This window comes from Sprattus sprattus (genome assembly GCF_963457725.1).
Source record: "Sprattus sprattus genome assembly, chromosome: 2".
NCBI lineage: Eukaryota > Metazoa > Chordata > Actinopteri > Clupeiformes > Clupeidae > Sprattus > Sprattus sprattus.
In genome coordinates this window covers 23672731-23691258 of record NC_137921.1, presented here as the reverse complement: position 1 = coordinate 23691258, position 18528 = coordinate 23672731, and the positions used below count along the sequence as shown (strand labels likewise).

The 18528-nt window shown below is 43.8% G+C and overlaps 1 protein-coding gene across 1 annotated transcript in view; it reads left to right on the top strand.

Annotated features, from left to right (window-relative positions):
• Positions 1–18528, top strand: part of lpgat1 (lysophosphatidylglycerol acyltransferase 1) — a 44684-nt gene that overhangs the window by 16073 nt on the left and 10083 nt on the right. Inside the window, exons 5-6 of the mRNA XM_080833056.1 lie at positions 2416–2671; positions 14686–14815. Of these exons, the coding sequence (XP_080689182.1) occupies positions 2416–2671; positions 14686–14815 (386 nt within the window). The remainder of the gene's footprint in view (positions 1–2415; positions 2672–14685; positions 14816–18528) is intronic.

Here is an 18528-nt window from a genome sequence, read left to right as displayed (position 1 = left end):
AGGTGTGCAGGCGTAGGTGAAGGTGAAGAGGTAGTAGATTTTGTTCATTCCTCAACACCTCTCTCTGTCCCCTTAACCCAGCAATTGTCTCCCACACTATTTGTCTCCCAGAGATACTCATGCAAAGTAGTTAACTACTTCTCAAATAGATATCATAAGCTTTCATATGTTCCCAGGTATTCACACTGAATACGCCATACACAAAGTAGATTCTTGTCTTAACTTTATTCTTGCCATAACCTTATCAGTAACTGTCTTAACTGACTGACTCCCTCACACACATGCACAAACCATACCCTTAGTTCAGCACTGCTGTGTAAAACTTTTACTCCTTCTCTCTGCCGAAGAGCCTTTTTAACCTGAGCTCAGCCTAAAATGAATGGCACACTCACTCTCTCTTATGTTCCCTCCCCTGCCCATGTCATCCCTACTGACACCCCTTAAAGGGATCGTTCAGTCAAAACTCACCACTCTCCTCGTTAGGATTCAAGGATTCAAGGATTCAAGGAGTTTAATTGTCATTGTAGTACACAACGAAAAACAGTTTGGCGCTCTCCAGCAGCAGTTTGTTTAGATATATAAAATTGACATCAACACACAAAGACACAATAAGAGCATGACAAATATGACAAGGACAAAGACCAAATTACAGAAATTATTAAAATATATATATATATATATATATATATATAAATACTTAAAAATGGATGGCAGTTGTGAAGTGCAAAGATATCATTACACACACACATGCACAGAAACACATTCACTCACTCGCTCACTCACACACCCACACACATCACCATGCACAAATTGTGCCCATCAAGTCTTTAGTGCTTTGTTAGGGGGTCAGGTAGGGGCGGGGGTTGAGGGGGTGATGGAGGCTACAGCTCTTGGGAAAAAACTGTTCCTCAGTCTTGTGGTGCGGGCCCGCAGTGTGCGGTACCTTTTCCCTGATGGTAGGGACACAAACAAGGTGTGTCCAGGGTGTGTTTTGTCCGTACTTATTGACCTTGCCTTCCTCTTCAGGCGGTCATTACACACAGATTCTTGGTCTGGGAGCTCAGCTCCTATGATCTTTTTTGCTGACCTGATCACCCTGGCCAGGTCCCTCCTGCTCTCCACTGTGCAGCCTGAATACCACACACTGCAGCCCTGGCAGAGGATGCTCTCAATTGTGCTCCTATAAAAATGTATGAGCAGGTGTGTGGATAAGCCAGCCCGTTTCAGCTTCCGTAGAAAGAAGAGCCTCTTCTGGGCCCTCTTTACCAGATTGGAGACGTTAGTTGCCCATGTTAGGTCCTTGGTGATGTACGTCCCTAGGAATTTAACAGAGTCCACCCTCTCCACTTCTTCCCCGTCTCTCCACTTCTTCCCCGTTGATGGTAAGTGGGGTCTGCGTGGTCCTCTTGGGCCTCCTAAAGTCCACAAAGTATTGAAAGAGGTATGTTCGTCTCTTCTAGAGTACAAGAAACCCGACATGAGGATCTGCCATCATGACAATGAGCAACAAAAGATCACTCCTTTAATGGTCCCTACTCCTTGAATTCCTGAACATGCATCCAATTCCTTTTTTGGCTCCAGTTTGTTCAGTTCATCACCCCATTGCTGTTATTTATAACCCAAGTGTTGGTAAGGTTGTAGGTCTTTTTTGTGTCTCCTCCAGGAAACTTGGCTACATCTGATGTACCTTCACAAGGAGTTTGGAGCAATCCCTTTCAGAATCCACCCCTTGCTCTGGACCGCTGACTTAAAACCATGAGTGGCTATAGCAACAATAGGGACTTGATCCTCAGCCACCCACAAAACATCCCAACCTTATCCTAACCCACCTTCCTATCCACCACAAAACACAGCCAGATGTGTTTACATTAACACTGGGCATTGGTTTGAGGCGCCACTGATGTGACTCACCCCGCTATGATCACCTCAGTCTTTCACCACTGAGCCACCCCAGCACCCCCGTGCAACTGACTCTCTGACTAATTGTTTGTCTCAGGGTTGATCGGCTCGAGCTGTTTCGCTTAAAGAGCTGGACTGATGACACAAAATGCTAGTCCAAGTAGTCGCCTAATTGGCATCACAGTTTCTCATCGAGCCTCTCGCATAGCTTTGATGAGATGCCTCTGTGCTGTGTTCAACCACCCTCCTATTGCTTTCTGTTTGTGGATTGTCTTTTAGCAGCAAATCAAAGGCTCAAACAGAATGAACTTATTCAGGCAACTGTGTGGGATTGAAGTTGACCCTCGGATGTTGTGCTATAAATGCGGTTCCTTTTTTTTCTTCTAATGCATCCCTTTCAGGACTGTTAGATATGCTGCAAGCGGTGCTGTTATTTCCTCCTCCACTTCCTCCACCACCACACGCCTCACTTCCTGTCATTTTACAGCAATAACTTCCTCTTTCCTGTCCCGCCAGGGCAAAGCGCACCGGGACAAGCAGCTGGTGTACCTGAAGGACCACCTGGACCAGATTTACTACAGTCGTGAGAGGAAGTGGATCGTGCTGTTTCCTGAGGGCGGCTTCCTGCGTAAGCGGCGGGAGACTAGCCAGGCCTTCGCCAAGAAGCACGATCTGCCGCACCTGACGCACGTCACACTGCCACGCCTGGGCGCCACGCAGGTCATCCTTAAGACACTAGGACCGCAGCAGGAGAACGGCACCCTGGAAGCCGGTGATGCCACCACAAGACAGACAGGTACACATGGGCAGGGATGCCGCAATAACACACACACACTGACATGGACGTGCATATACATAATACACACATTCTGTGTGTGCACTCAGGTACACATTGGCATGGATGGCACACACACTCACACACACACACACACACACAGTCTGTGTGTGCGTGCAAGCCCTCCTGGGGTGTCAGCAGGAAAATCACAGTCAGGAGGCTAAAGGCCCACACATACTCAGTTTTCCATATTCAAGTGACAGTTTAAATATTCAGACATGCTAAATACCCTCACACACATATTCTGTCATGCATGCACACACGCACAGACACATACACACACACACACACACACACACACACACACACACACACACATACATGAAAAAAGACTCATCTCCCTGTCCCCTCACTGAACCTCCCACAGTCCTTCCGCTCCATTAGATCCTTTGCCACTCACTGTCACTTAGGGCTGAACGATTTGGGAAAATAATCTAATTGCCATGTTTCCCCAAAATATTGTGATTGCGATTCGATATGCGATTTTTTAAAATGTTATCCTCTTTTTTTTCTCCAACAAAACGTACTGAATGATTTAAATATGACACAATATTAGATACATTTAGTGTGAAATATTCTTTCCCACCTTTTTTCTCATTACAGAAACAAATCGGTGGCTTTGCCACTGTGCATTTAAGTTATTTAAACGTCAAGTATTAACACAAGGCATGCACTTTTTAAATTGGCCTTATGCAGTAATTGTACTTCAGGGTTAGGGTAAGGATAAGCAGTTTTACCTTAAAATAACAGCTTTGAAAATTGGGGTGCTACAATGACTTTTAATATGGAGAATCGCCTCTGTGCCATTGCCATACCAGGGTCCGTAGGCAAATTACTGCGTTATGTAGGTGTGCCTGAAGCCGCCTGGTTTTTACTGTCTGCCAAACTAGTAAGATGCTTATTTGCCGTCTTGTGTTGCACTTGCTTGATGTTTGACTGTGTTAGGACAGTTGTTGACTAACTACAGGCATGAGAATCACTCACCTTTCAGCGAAATTAGCCGTTTTGAAAACAAAATAGGTGACCTACGTGAATCGTGTAGATTTGATGAGTTTTGTTTTTGTGTGTGGGGGGGGGGGGGGGGGGTGGGGGGGGGTTGCCAGATTGTTGCCAGATTGTAAATGGCGTATCATATCAAAGGCTCAAAATGATCGTATTTGGAGGATAATGAATTCTATCTGTCAACACTGGGAAAGTTTGACCAATGACAATTCTGTCTACAGTCAGCTCCCGCAAGAAGGTGGAACGTAAGTCTTAGATACAGTTTCCAAAACGTGTAAAGACGTAATAACTAATTTGTGAAAGACCCAGAGAAACACTAATATCCGACGAGGCAAAATCCCGGACAATTTTGTAATCCCTGCTGGACGCATTTTTTTGTGTGACCGTAATGTAAGCATATAAAACGTTAAAACATGTGTTCAGTAACTTAACGAGATGATTCATTTCAAGGGGTATAACCTTCAGATACATTTGTATAAAAAAGTTAGCAATCATATGATGTGATTAGCCTGGTTGAGACGGCTACGGTGTGAATAACTGATGGAGTAAGCTTATTTAGCTACATTAACTCAAACGCCACGGAGACTCCCTGCTCTAACTTTGAATCGCTCTGTTGGGGCAAAGTGACCATTGCAAAGGTGTTTGACTACAGACTGTTAACGTAGCAAATAATTCCTACTATTGCAGCCAGTCAACCTACAAGCCTTGCAGGTATAAAACAAATCATGACGTCAGATGACGATTTTCAGTCTCGTTACCATAAACAAGACCCAATACAGAGCAACCCTGAGCACTGACATGATAAGCACTTTGGTGACAAGAAAGGTGAGCTCTGCTCAAAAAGGCCAAGTCGCCAAGCTATGAGGCAAAGCAGTCAAGAGCAAGTGCCACTGGAAGTAGATAGATGGATACTTTAATAGGAGCTTAACATATATTTAAATATATATATATCCAGTTATTCAACATAATAAATCAGCGGCGAAAAAAACCCAATAGAATCATATTTTCTTCTTTTCTTCCATAAATGAAAAGAGATCCTTACATTTTGCATCATTTAGTACTTCTAAAGAATATATGATTGTATTGTTTTTTTCGCCGCTGATTAACGTGAAGGGCCTTACCAATAAAATGTATTGAAATCTGAATTACATAACATTGTATTGGCTGTCAATCATGGATGGAAGAGTAGACAAGTTAAGTTACGGCATCTCTCGTGGGGGCTATGCATTAAGCCATTTGTGGTGCCCTTACCACATTGTGCCTCATATAATGTAAATAATAGACCCAGTGACAGGCTGGCATGAAATGGCTTGCATAATACTAAGTAAGGAGGCCAAAATCATTTTTGACTCATGGCTGAAGCTAAGTTTCTCCAGCTCTCCCCAGGTTGGAAAAAAAGCATCTCAAACTGCATCAGATTTACAATATGGAATATTAAAATTTTATTTACGGGGGAGCACGCCCCCGGACCCCCCTAGAGGGGTAATATCCTCCTCACCTTTTTCACCCCTGACCCGTTTTCATGCCTGTAACTAGTTGTAGGGCCAATAGTTTTCCGCGTCAAAAAAAAAGCAAATTCCGTGTCACGTTTTTGGTGATTCCGTGTTTTCCGCGTCAAAAAAAACAGCCGTAAAATGCCTTTCCGCACGTTAACTGTATGAAAAACATAGTGATAGTGATGTTGCCTAGCAATGCTGTCTGCGTGCATGCAGCTCCCTCAGTTAAAATAGTGACGAATTCAGTTTGTCGCCAAGTAGTTGACCATACTGTGCCTTATACATTTCCAATGCTTAAATCATCATTGTTCGACCTGTATGTGAGGAATTATGTGCATACCTAATGAAAGTAAGGGTTTTCATGAAGCATGCTAAGCGGAGATTTAGCTATGTTCTGTTCTTATGTTGATACGCTGTAATAAAGATGGGTTCTGTTCTGCCTCCAGGCATATGTTTTTGAATCTGTAAAATTGCGTTTTAACACGGACTTTTATTTTGACGATTTATTTTCTAATCGAAACGGGAAGTTGGCAGGAAAAGTGTCAGGAGTTAGTTTGATAACGGCAAGTTGACGTTTACGGTTGATTCCCAAGCGGAGGCATCGTTTGTATGTATTTATTTCATCTAAGTTCATTTCATTGTGGTTTAAAACTTAGTTATAGTGCCAAATATGTATGTATATTACGTGGCTAATTGCAACATGTTGTTTGTGTTTTTAGTTTCACTTTCTTCACCCTTGAATGTTGACGTGGATAAGAATAAATCTTCAACGAGAATTTCAAAGCATTCTTCATTTTAGGAGCATAGGAAAGTTTAGCTAGCTGTCTAGTGGATGTTAGGCTACACATCATCACGAGGACAGCATAGGTTCAATCCTGTTAAGATTTCGACTGGATGAGATATGAATGAGATCCATGTTGCCTAGTGTAATGTCCACTATTATATGTATCTAGTAATATTAGTTGTGTAATTGTTATTGTGTAGCAATAACTTATGTTAATGTAATTCAGTGCAGTGCTAATTAGTCCCCATAAAGAAGACTGCTTTGGTAACTCAGTGAATAATACGTGCCCTTCTTAGATTGTTGTTTGCCAGCCATCAACAGAACAGAAAACATTTTTTGTTTTTAATGCGATTGGGAAGATGAGCAAATGAACGTGACTACCGTTGAAAAGGGGGGCGTGGCCGGAGCAGAGTTCAGCGCAGACGTCACATTTTCTGACTGCTTTTGTTCTTTAATTAATGTTTGTTCATTGTTGCGATCGTTGTTGTGTTTATTTGAAAGAAATTCAGTCTTACAGGGTAAAATACAGGGGGTTTTGGGCAATTTTGATGCACAAAATTATGTTTCCGTTTGAAAAGTTGCAATTCCGTTTTCAATGGTCCATTCTGTTTCAGATGGTCCATTCCGCGTATTCCGTCCGTTTTTCCGTTTTCGCGGAAAACTATTGGCCCTTTAGTTGGTCATAGTGTCAAAGTAAGCACATTTCAAGAGATTTCGCTAGTTTGAGCCACTATCATCTCGTTAGTGATTAGCAAGTGATCCGTTATGCTGCTTTAATCACTGTGTGCAAAATTTCCCATTTTTTATTTTTTAATTTTTTTTTATCGTTTTTTAATCGTTTTATTTAAGTTGCAGTTTGAAAATCGCGTCTCATCATATCGCGATTAAACCGCAAATGCAATTAATCGTTCAGCCCTACTGTCACTCACTGTCTCTCTGAATCCTCTCTCTCTCTCCCTCTCTCTTCTTTCTATCTCTCTCTTAATCCCTCTCTATTTCTCCCCCTCTCATTCCCTCCATCTCCTTGTTATTTTCTGTCCTTAAATATCCCCTCTGCGTCTCCTCTGGAAAGTGACGGCTACCTTGCCATCTGCTGGGTACCACTCTCCACAGAGGTTCCTCACTTCCCCCTTTTTTGGGGCTTGAGAGAGGAGTGAATTGAGTCCCATCACCGTTCCAGAGTGCATATTTCAGCTGGCACTACCAGCCTTGGACAGAGGCACGATAGGCAGAGGGAAGTCTGGCATCAGCGGCACACTAGCAGATGCTCTGTTATGGCCTAAGCTCTTCCCTAAAAAAAGATTGTGTCGCAGGTGCACCAAGCACAATTCGCAATCTCTATAATGTATACGGTGTTGATGTGGTGGTTTTATGAGTGCCATCCAGACAGGGAGATTTTGAGCTAACATGGTCTCCCGTGAGGGTGCATTTGCATTTGCATTTTTAAAGCATGTTTTTAACACACCGCTCGGATCCATGCGGTAGCTGTTCTTAATGGCGTTTACAGATTTGTTTTCTTCACAGCCAGTGGAGGTTCAAAAAATGACTGAGCGCGGCCTGGCAGAGTTGGACCGATGAAGCAGGGGAGTTTGCTGATGGCTGGCAGCCCAGAGGAGGGAAAGAAGAGAGAGGAGGAGAGGAGGAGAGAGAGAGTGCAAGTGTGTTCATTTCTCAGTTCCAAAAAACACCCAATCAACCACAGTTTGTTTAAGACAACACCAAAGTTTGGAGCCAAGCAGTGATGGATATTTTTTTTGAGGTTCTGGAGAGTTTAAACCTTCGGATGACTTGGGAGAGACTCTTGGATCTGGTGTAACTGAATGTTTGTGGTTTAGGTGACCTCATTGGCTTCTCAACCTGTGATGTAAAAGTGGCCCAGGGTCTGGGTGAATGTTTGTATACAGGATAATAACTTACGAGGTGTTCCAATATGTAAGGGATAATGTATTGTCTGGAGGTCATTCTACAAAAATAATTCCCGACGGGGCGAACAACACCCCCGACGCGCAGTGGAGGGTGTTGTTTCGTCCTGAAGGGAATTATTTTTGGAGAATGACCGACGGACAATACATTATCCCGCTTATTATACGGGTACTTGCCAAAAACGATAGAAGACATTCCTCCAACATACCTCTTTTTAATGATTTAGGTGCCGTTTCATGTGTCCCGTTTAGAAATAAATAGTTCTTCAAGCAAATAGAACTTTGAAGTTTCAGGTGTTGCATAGCAACCCATTACTTGCTGACTTCAAATTACTCTCTACTGTTGCGTTAAAATGACTGGACTTCTGGCGGAATGATATGAAAGATGTGAATTAGAAGTACAAAACCCGTTGCCAATGACAGCGGTGATTATCTTTCGCAGAGGTCTGTTAGCAGGAATTAATGTATGGGTATGACGTAGGGATGGCCCATTCAAAAACCTTACTTTTTGGAACATTCTGAAGAGCCGTATAATAAATAAGAATAATGTATGAGAGCTTGCTGAAGCAAAGTGTAAAATTGAAGTAGAAATGCCATATATGGCTAAATATTTTGAGCAGGCTGTGGTCAGCTCTCTCAGGTTCGCTCCGAATGTTTTCACATCATGGTTGCTGTTGTCCACAGCAACAGACATGCCGAGTAACGAGCGTGCTTTTACAAGGTGTACTGCCTTTCCTTCCTGTCTCCTGCTCTATTTCTTTAACATGTACTCTACCTTTTGTAATCTCTCTGTCTCTCTATATCTCTCTGTTGCTCATTTGCTCTCTTATGTCCTCACTCTGACTGTCAGCTGATGAGCGGCATGATTGATGATGGGGAAGAGCTCAATCAATGCATTCTAATTGCTAGTGGATCTCTCTCACTACTGCAATTGGTCCTCACCAATAAGCAGGTATGCGTTAACTAACGCACTGCAATCAGCAAAACCAGCTCCACAACCTCTGCAGAAGCGTTTAAAACTGATCTGAGGTCTTATTGGAGTGGCAGGAAAGGACAATAATAGCACCCCTGATACATGGCAAACTGCCTCAGCACACCTATTACACACAAGTAGACTAAACCAACTGGTACAGTACATATTGTGCAGTAGGGGTGGGGGAAAAAATCGATTAATTGATTTTTCTCGATTCTCTCTAAAACGATTCTGTTTCGATTCAGAAAAGTTTATAATCGATTTTGTAATTAAAATATTTTTTTTATTATTAATTTTTTTACACATCCATTTTATGTTGAAATGCAATTATCAAATGATTATCAATTCGAAACCGATAAAAACGATTATCGATGCATTTCGACTATTAAATCATTTGAGTTTGCAACTCAGAGTCTAAAATCACTTCCTACTTCGTATTTGATAATTAAAGAAAATAATCAGATGAATTACCTTCTCTATTCGCTTTATTAGAGAAAAAGCTTTTTCTTGTCACAATTTTGACTTTCTTTGAGCAATGCAATAATCGATGCAGCTTGCATTTCAACATAAAATGGATGTGTAAAAAAAAAATTCACATCGATTTTTCACATCGATTTTATGTTGATCGATTTAAAATCGAATTGTTGACCTCTGAACCGGAATCGTATCGTGAGGTGCCAAGAGATTCCCACCCCAGGATGCTGAGCATGCATTGCTAACCTTATAGGGGCTTTACTGACTGCTGATTCACTGCTGACAGAGTGGTCATTCCCCCACTTATGCTCACAGCCTACTTTGGAAAACTTGACAGGGAATGCTGAAGAAGGAAATATTGAACTGGATCTTCAAGGGAGATTGATCCATACGTTGCTCAGTGGCACGATTATGAAATATTGTAACTCACTGTTTCTCCGACTTCTGAAGGGGAACCGGTCATCTGAAGCTGGTTGAAGCTACCCCTGATGTGGCAATCCTAACCGTAGAACTGTTTCTGGGTCAGCTGCTGGCTGGTCATTTGTATGTCTTTGTGCTGATCTGTTCAGGAAGACTGGCTTCTCCTGAGGGTGCAGTTGCAGAATGCTGAGTGCTGATGTAGGGGAAGGGAGGGCTGCTTTGTTATGAGAAGTCTCCTCTGCTTATCTCATGAGATTCATACAGACACTGAGTCGTGAATTATTTTGATGATGTGTAAGCAGTAAGTGGGCGGCACAAAGACATGCAGGTAGACACACACACACACACACACACACACACACACACACACTCACACTCACACTCACACTCACACTCACACACACACCTGCTGGTAAGGGTCCATTCCATCATGCCAGAAAGAAAAAGCTCATGCATGCTGAAATACACACAAACTCAAAACACACATATGCCCACATGGACATTCTCTCTCTCACACACACAAGCATACACACAAGTCCCCCCCCCCACACACACACACACAAAAACACACACACAAAAACACACACAAAGAGTTCTGTGCAGACTCATCACAATTAATTTGCCGTAGTTGTGTGTGAGGTGGAGTGTGCTCACCGCAACTGGAAGTTATGGAAACGCACAGAGGGCCTTTTCAGAGCCTAGCAGCTGTTCCTCCTCTCTTTTCTATTTCCCTTTCCTGCTCTCATTCTCCCATCCTCTTTTCTTCTTCTAGCACGCTTTTTGTTCTCTCTCTTCCTCTCCTCTCCTCTTCTCCAGCTGGGAGCTTCTGCTTTGTCTGGAGACCTGCCTGGAATACTGGCAGTTTTCCTCTGTTGCTCTCTCCTCTCCTCTCCTCTCTTCTCCTCTCTTCTCCTCTCTTCTCCTCTCCTCTCCTCTCCTCTCTCTCTCTGCTGATCTTTGTCTTCCTTTGCATTATTGGTGAGCTTAATTATGTCCTTTTAGCTGAACCGTTTCTTCCTCGCGAATGACAACCGACAGGCCAATCAATACATGCTCCCTCTTTCTGTCGCTCGCTTTCTGTCTCACACTCTCTCATTCTTTTGCGCTCGATCTGTCTCTCTGTGTTTCTTGTGATTTCTTTTTCTCTCTCCTTTTCATTCTCTTTGGTGCCCTCTCACTTTCTCCTAATTTTCTGTTATGCTCTCTGCTTGTCTCTTTTAAGGCGTAATTTGTACAGAGCTGTGTTGTGTCATTAGCGAGAATGCTCACACAACAGGAGCAGTAAAGACGACTACGACAGCAGCTCTAGCCAGAATCGCCGCCCCCCCCCCCCCCCCCCCCCACACACACACACACACACACACACACGCACACACCTGATTTAAGGGAGGATAATGCATAACAAGACGTTTTGCCTCAAACTCCACCGCTACCAGTGGCCTCACTCTGTGAGTAAAACACTAATGAGAAGCTAGATTCTTTCATCACATGCCCCCTGGACAGAGTTTATCACAAGCATCACCTCACCATCAAGAATCATGTGGATTTGTGTCTGAAGGGCCCTGACACACACAAACAGCCAGGTCACAGAAGGCCCTCTGCTTCTTTACACAACCCCCCTCACAGACTACCCTGGAAGGACACTGTGCGTAGACGTCTGCAGGACAACGTGCATGTCCTCCATGTCTTCCCATAACCTCATCTACTAATAGAGCCATTACTGCAGGAGATTGTGTGTGTGTGTGTGTGTGTGTGTGTGTGTGTGTGTGTGTGTGTGTGTGTGTGTGTGTGTGTGTGTGTGTGTGTGTGTGTGTGTGTGTGACAGAGAGTGCTCTTGTCCTTAAAGACTAATGGCATTACATAGTCACTCTCGCGCACACACACACACACACACACACACACACACACACACACACACACACACACACACACACACACACACACACACACACTTGTGCCTGTTCTTCGTCCTCTGCAGTGATGTGCTCCCCTGCAAGATTAAAGGCACTGCACCCTTATGTAGCACTTGCGTGCTCATTGCGTACACTCTGTGTTTGTGTGTGTATCTATGTGCACTCGCTCAGTGCTTTGTGTGTGTGTGTGTGTGTGTGTGTGTGTTAGGGGGTGGGCGATATGGCCAAAATCTTCTATCACGATATGAGTAATTTGATATCACGGTTACGGTATATATCACGGTATCGATTTTTCTGTAAATGTAATAAAGAAGTGTGTGTGTGTGTGTGTGTGTGTGTGTGTGTGTGTGTGTGTGTGTGTGTGTGTGTGTGTGTGTGTGTGTGTGTGTGTGTGTGTGTGTGTGTGTGTGTGTGTGTGTGTGTGTGTGTGTGTGTGTGTGTGTGTGTGTGTGTGTGTGTGTGTGTGTGTCTCTGTCTGTCTGTCTGTCTGTCTGTCTGTCTGTCTGTCTGTCTGTCTGTCTGTCTGTCTGTCTGTCTGTCTGTCTGTCTGTCTGTCTGTCTGTCTGTCTGTCTGTCTGTCTGTCTGTCTGTCTGTCTGTCTGTGTGTGTGTGTCTGTGTGTGTGTGTGTGTGTGCCCTCAGATTTAGTCTCAGGGCCCCACAGGTGTAATTCAAGACAAAATGGCCCTGGTTTGCGTCTGTGTGTCTGATGGGTGTTCAGAGGTGTAGGAGTCCTTAGTCCTCAGTAGGCGTCTACCGCTCCGCTCCCGTGCGACTTCCACTTGTGTAATGTGTACAACGGATGTTTCTCAGCACAGCAAACACAGGAAGGGGATCATTAGTTACCATAGTGATACAAAAAAAATACAGTCACAAATCTTCTTGGTAGTGATATCATTCTAGTTGTTGAGATACTCCCTGCTCTTGTGCCGTAATAACTCTTACCCTTGACAGATGGGATCCAGTTTTGTTATCAGTGTTGCAAGTCTCTTGTTATAAAATCAGCCTGAGGGAGGGAGTGATTGAGGAAATTAGTTTAGGTGACTAATACGGGTGTGGGGGTTCAAAAGGCCACTGCCAATCAGAGGCATGTCGTGTGTGTCAAAAGGTTCTTTTCCTTTAAATTGAGGAACACTGACTTGCGGCGTGTGGTGCAAGTAAACTTCACAGTTTACTCCACAGCTCTTTTGTATCGCAAAGCAATTCTTTTGAAACGGCTCGATTCTCGTTAACTCCCCAACTCTTTTAATGCTCTCAACTATTTTTATTGCGCCGTTTAAAATCATGGCATAGCAGCAAGTGCTGCTGGTCAACAAACCATTACCAGCTATTTTATAAAGTCTGCTGTAGCTGCTGTTGCTGCTACTTAGCTTGTTTTAACAGTAACTTTATTTACGCCAACTGTATATAGAAATCCTTGTTGTGATTGTTTCACAAAGCCTGAGATGACCACCACAGTAATGCCATTTATTCTGCCTCTTTGTCCGCCAATACCTGTGCTTTTAGGAAGTGTAGTAAATACATTTAGTTAATGAATGACTAAGTAAAATTAGTTTTATTTTATTTTTTATTAGCTGGAAGTATTAGCAGGCAGTATTACGGTTGTTTAACCTTGGGTGTTAATACTTTGTGAGTAACTTGAAATAATCCCCCCATTCTTAAAATCACATTTTACATACTTAAATGTAAACCTAACTGATGGAGTGCCCAAATTACCTCAGCGACCTTGAGCTGTCAAAATCCTCAGACCTCTCCATGTAACGAGGAAGCACAAGCCAGTGGTGAGTTCTCTCCCATCTTGGATGGTCCCTAAAGCACTAGTGAGCGCCCCTGCGGGATGGCGGCTAAGGCCATCTCTGGCGTAGTTGCCTTGGCTACAATCCATTGTCAGAGCAGCATGTGATAGTATGTGTGTGTCGTTGGTCTTCGCAAACTTTGAAATTGCTTTTCTTAGATGAGAGTAATGCATGTTTCACTCGTCTCCACTTGCTCTGGTCTGATTTTTATGCTAGCGGAGGGTGATGTTGGCAGTCGGTGACAATGCCTGCCAATCTTGAGCTTGCGTTGTCTCCCTATTCCTCTTGCTCTCTTTTCATCTTCCTGTTTGTGAACGTTGAAGCTTAAGAGTTCTACTATACTGCTGCGCTTTGATGATCTATTTTGAGCGTCAGCCTACTGGCAAGCATCTGGTATGCATGAACATTAACATTCATATTATACACACATTCTTTCTGCAATCCATAAACACGTTGAGAGAAATATTAAGTTTAATACATTATACAAACATGATTCCATGAAACATAAAAGAAGGTATATTCATAAAATATAGAGTATAAAGCGTGGATACAAATGGAGAGAGCCAGCATTCAAAGTACTGGTTGTAGAACAGCTTAGTGTGTGTACATTGTCCTCATAAGGTTACTATTATAAGGATAAGCAGAGCAATGAAGCAGAAAACTATGTCAGAAACGGCATGTATTTATTTGTCACGGGAAAATAGGCTGGCATACAGTATGTAAGCAGAGTAGACTTTGTGGATAATAGTTTGGTGGGATTAGGCAGCTGTGGGCAGAGGGTTTCTGCAGATAAATCGGGTGGAAAAACTACAGCAGCATCCTACAGTGGACATAGTCTAGAGTAGGAGGGAAGGAGAAGAGACAAAGTGAGTGGACGGAGCTAAGTTGCTTTATATGTGTATGTGCAATTCTAGGATATGGTGATGAGGAACAATGTACTTTATGGGAAATAACAGACAGGTCAGAAACAGAATATTGAAATACACACACAAAAAAACATTATACCCTATCAATTGTATAAACATCTAATTCATTCTCTATCATGTCACAGGCTAACCAGAAATCTGGTGAAGAGCTGCTTGGCTCTCTCACTAGAGAATTTAAACTCATGAAAAATTCCCCTCTCCCCCTCTCTCTCTCTCTCTCTCTCTCTCTCTCTCTCTCTCTCTCAGCAGGCAGTAAATCACGAGGCCTGCAGTGGGTGGTGGATATAACTATAGGCTACCCCAAAGCCAGACCGATGGACATCCAGACGTGGATCTTCGGCTACAGACAGCCCACGGTCACACATGTGCACTACAGGTACGCTTACGTCCTTTACAAACACACACTAGCATAATTGCTTTCCATATATTGCTCTATTACTGTGGTAGACCATATACATAACACAATCTCAAAGATGTTTTCCTTGGACCACCAACCATCTCCTGTGAACTGGTATCAGGCTGTTTGCTGTTACTAATGCCTGTTGTTACTGTGGTGACATCGTGTTGTTTGCTCTGAAGCCTGTAATCCAAAGCAATTAAGGCAAACGGCCAAAAACAGTCATTACCACTTCCCCTCCATCACAGGCTCCACGCAGTCTCAGACTCCTCGCCACTGCAGCTGAGAAATGTAGGTCTTGTCAGCTGTCACCTTAATAATAATTGTGTGATTTTCCTTTTTAAACTCACCGGCCTAATTATGCCGAGCTCCACAGGCACCCACTGATTCACACATGCACACGTAGCGTATACACACACCCTGCTCCTTTGCCCACCAACTTAAGAGAGAGCTATAGCTAACTCGCTAATTGCACCACCTTGCTAGCGATTTTCAGTTCTTCTTTTTTTTTTTTTTTTTACGTGAGCTATATGTCGTTCTAATTGATTTGTGATCAGTTAGTGTGGAGGATATTTGACCACCGTTCTCAGACACATGCACTTATATTTTTTGGATCTGGTTGAGGGCAAGAATTTTGTATGCGGGCGCATCAGCCAACTGTGTTAATCTGGTTAATGGAGAGTAGAGTAAATCACATGAGGTGTCCTATTGGACAGTAAACAGCAAATGGCCCTCTCTGTGTGTCTATTTTCTGCTTCCAGCTTACTTCTCTCAGCCTCTCTCCCTGGATATATAGAGAGAGGATATAAAAAGACGGGACAAAGGCAATATAACACGATAGTCCAGTTTTGGCTGTGTTCCATCTCCGATGGTGTATCTATTTTCCTCAAAGTAGGTCTCTATTCCACATACACACACACACGCACCTAACTCACACACCACGATTATCTCTACACAGGCAGAAGAAGGATGAAGAATATTTTGCCCTCAGACACCCACTCTCCTGCAACTCATTTATCTTTAAAACTGATATTAGTGCAGACATTCTGATTCTCCAGTACAACCCTAGGCAAGGCTGAATTAGACTCAGATGACATTCGTAAAGAATGCGCTAAATCAGTTCATTCTTGATTAGATTGTTACTAAAAGACACCCAGTCTGGTGTATTTGTCTAGTCGTGGCCAATGGGGAAGGTGTGAATTCTGATTGGTGTGTGTCCATCAGACAATTATATTCTTAGGTTGGGGGATGGGGGGTTTGCATCTGTCAACACACGACACTGAGTTGCATGAGGAAGCAGTTTGCTCTTAATTTTCTCTAGTTTGCTGAAAGGTAGTGCACCATGCAGGCTGTCAGCATAACTGGTGCTCTCTACGGGAGGAAGCAACGCTCTGTGTTGAGGCCGACGGAACAGCAGCAGCCAAACGCAATGCTCAAACTCCCTGCGGTCACATCAGACTTCAGTTCACTTTGATTTGTGTGGATTTTGGAACAGTATGTTTATCACAAACAGATAGCACAACAGCAACTCGGGTGTAACCCCCCCCCACCTCCTCCTCTCTCTCTCTCTCTCTCTCTCTCTCTCTCTCTCTCTCTCTCTCTCTCTCTCTCTCTCTCTCTCTCTCTCTCTCTCTCTCTCTCTCTCTCTCTCTCTCTCTCTCAATCAAACAAACAAACAAACAAACCAAGAATGCAAGCCTGTGCATTCGGTGGTTCAGGGGGAAAGCAATAGAGATGATCAAGCAGAACCTGGCACAGGATGGATTCACAGCCTTTTCTTCACTGCTTAGTTTGAAAAACAATAGATGGTGCCGTCTTTAAACCTGTACAGTGAAGACTCACGGATATTTGTCAAATGACCCAAACTCTGGTATGTTTGCCGGTTTGTCTGTGGTGTTCGTGAGGTTAGGGTTTGGGAAAAATTCAATCCAGGAAGCGAGAGCTTTAACTGGTGTGTTTACATGACAGTGTGACTCCTCCCCATCTCTGGGACAGGTGACCTGTGACCTGGAAGCAATTAAGATGAGGGCTTATGAGTCATAAGGAAGGTAATTAAGACATTCAGGGAGAAAGAGGAGACCTCTTCTCCATGCTGAACCCACCTCACTGAGCTTCTCCTGGGCATTGGACCACGACTGTACCCTAGATGAGGTCAGCCGCTCTGGAGGAGGGGGAAAAAAACACCCACTTCTTCACACCTCTAAGACTATCCTTTGGCCCTCACAAAAAAGCACTCTCAAGCACAAGCAAGAAAGGCACACACAAACACACACACACACACACACACACACACGAATGCCCCACCACTTGTGTACGTATGTGCATGCACACCAACCAAAGAATAAACACAAACACACACACACACAGACAAAAGCATAAACCCACACAAACAAAAGCATAAACAGATACACACACACAGACAAAAACATTAACACACACAAACACACCAACAAAAACATAAACACATACACACACACTCCTGTTATGACCTCAGCTGAGCGGATAGGTGCAGAGTAAACAGCAGGATTAACCTGCTCTGCTGCTGGTGGGGCAGATAAGCTCAGGCTACTGCTGAGCACAGCGAGATGGAGAGGGGGAGGGTGAAGGAGAAAGAGAGGCATTTAGTGTAAGTGTGAATGTGAGAGAGAGAAAGAACCATATGGAGTGTGGGGAGAGATGAAGAGATGTATTCCTTTTTTCCCCCAAGAAGATTGTTTTCTGTCCCATAAAAAAAAGAATATAAAATCAGTTTGGTATGAGGAGAATAGCTTTATATTGACAGGAGGTAGTGTGTGTGCGCCTGTGCCTGTGTGTGTGTGTGTGTGTGTGTGTGTGTGTGTGTGTGTGTGTGTGTGTGTGTGTGCCTGTGCCTGTGCCTGTGTGTGTGCTATGTAACCGCTTAATATTACAGGAGTTGTGGTTACTGGTTAATGATGGGGAATGGTGTTTGTGAGCAATTTTTGGCTGTTTTTAGTTTCCTCAATTCAGGGTTATTGTGCGTGTGTTGGTGTGTGTGTGTGTGGGTGTGTGCACGTATATGTTTGAAACATAATGCCAGCCCCTTTCCTCCATACCTGAGGGAAATAGAAGCCATAGGAGACAAAGATAAATGTGGGCCCATGTGAATTTGAGCTGAAATCACGCAAACAGACCTGAATCCCTCTTCTTTCTCTCTCTCTCTTCCTCCCTCCCTCCCCTTCTTTCTCTCCCTCTTCCTACCTCCTTCCCTCCCTCCTCTTTCCTCCCTCTTCCTACCTCCTTCCCTCCCTCCTCTTTCTGTCTCTCTTCCTCCCTCCCTCCTCTTTCTCTTTCTCTCTCCCCCCCTCTGTTGAGTGGTCTGTGGGATTACAGGTAGTGTGCGCTGCAGCAGGAAGGCAGATGTGAGGCCAGGTGAATGAGGCAGCAGGTGGTGATGATGAAGGGACACTTTCTCTGATCTTTCTCTCCTTTTACAGCCATTTCTTCTCCTTTCCCTCTCATCCCTGCACTCTCTGTCTCCCAACCCCCCAACCCTAGCCTTGCTCATCCTCTCTCTCTCTCTCTCTCTCTCTCTCTCTCTCTCGCTCTCTCTCTCTCTCTCTGGTGGTTCTGCTGGTCTTTGCTCTTTCGAACAGGCCGTCAGCAGGAGCGGGAAAGGTGGGCTGATTTATCGTGCTGATGCCAGACGACGGTCCAGGTCATCAGCTCCACCT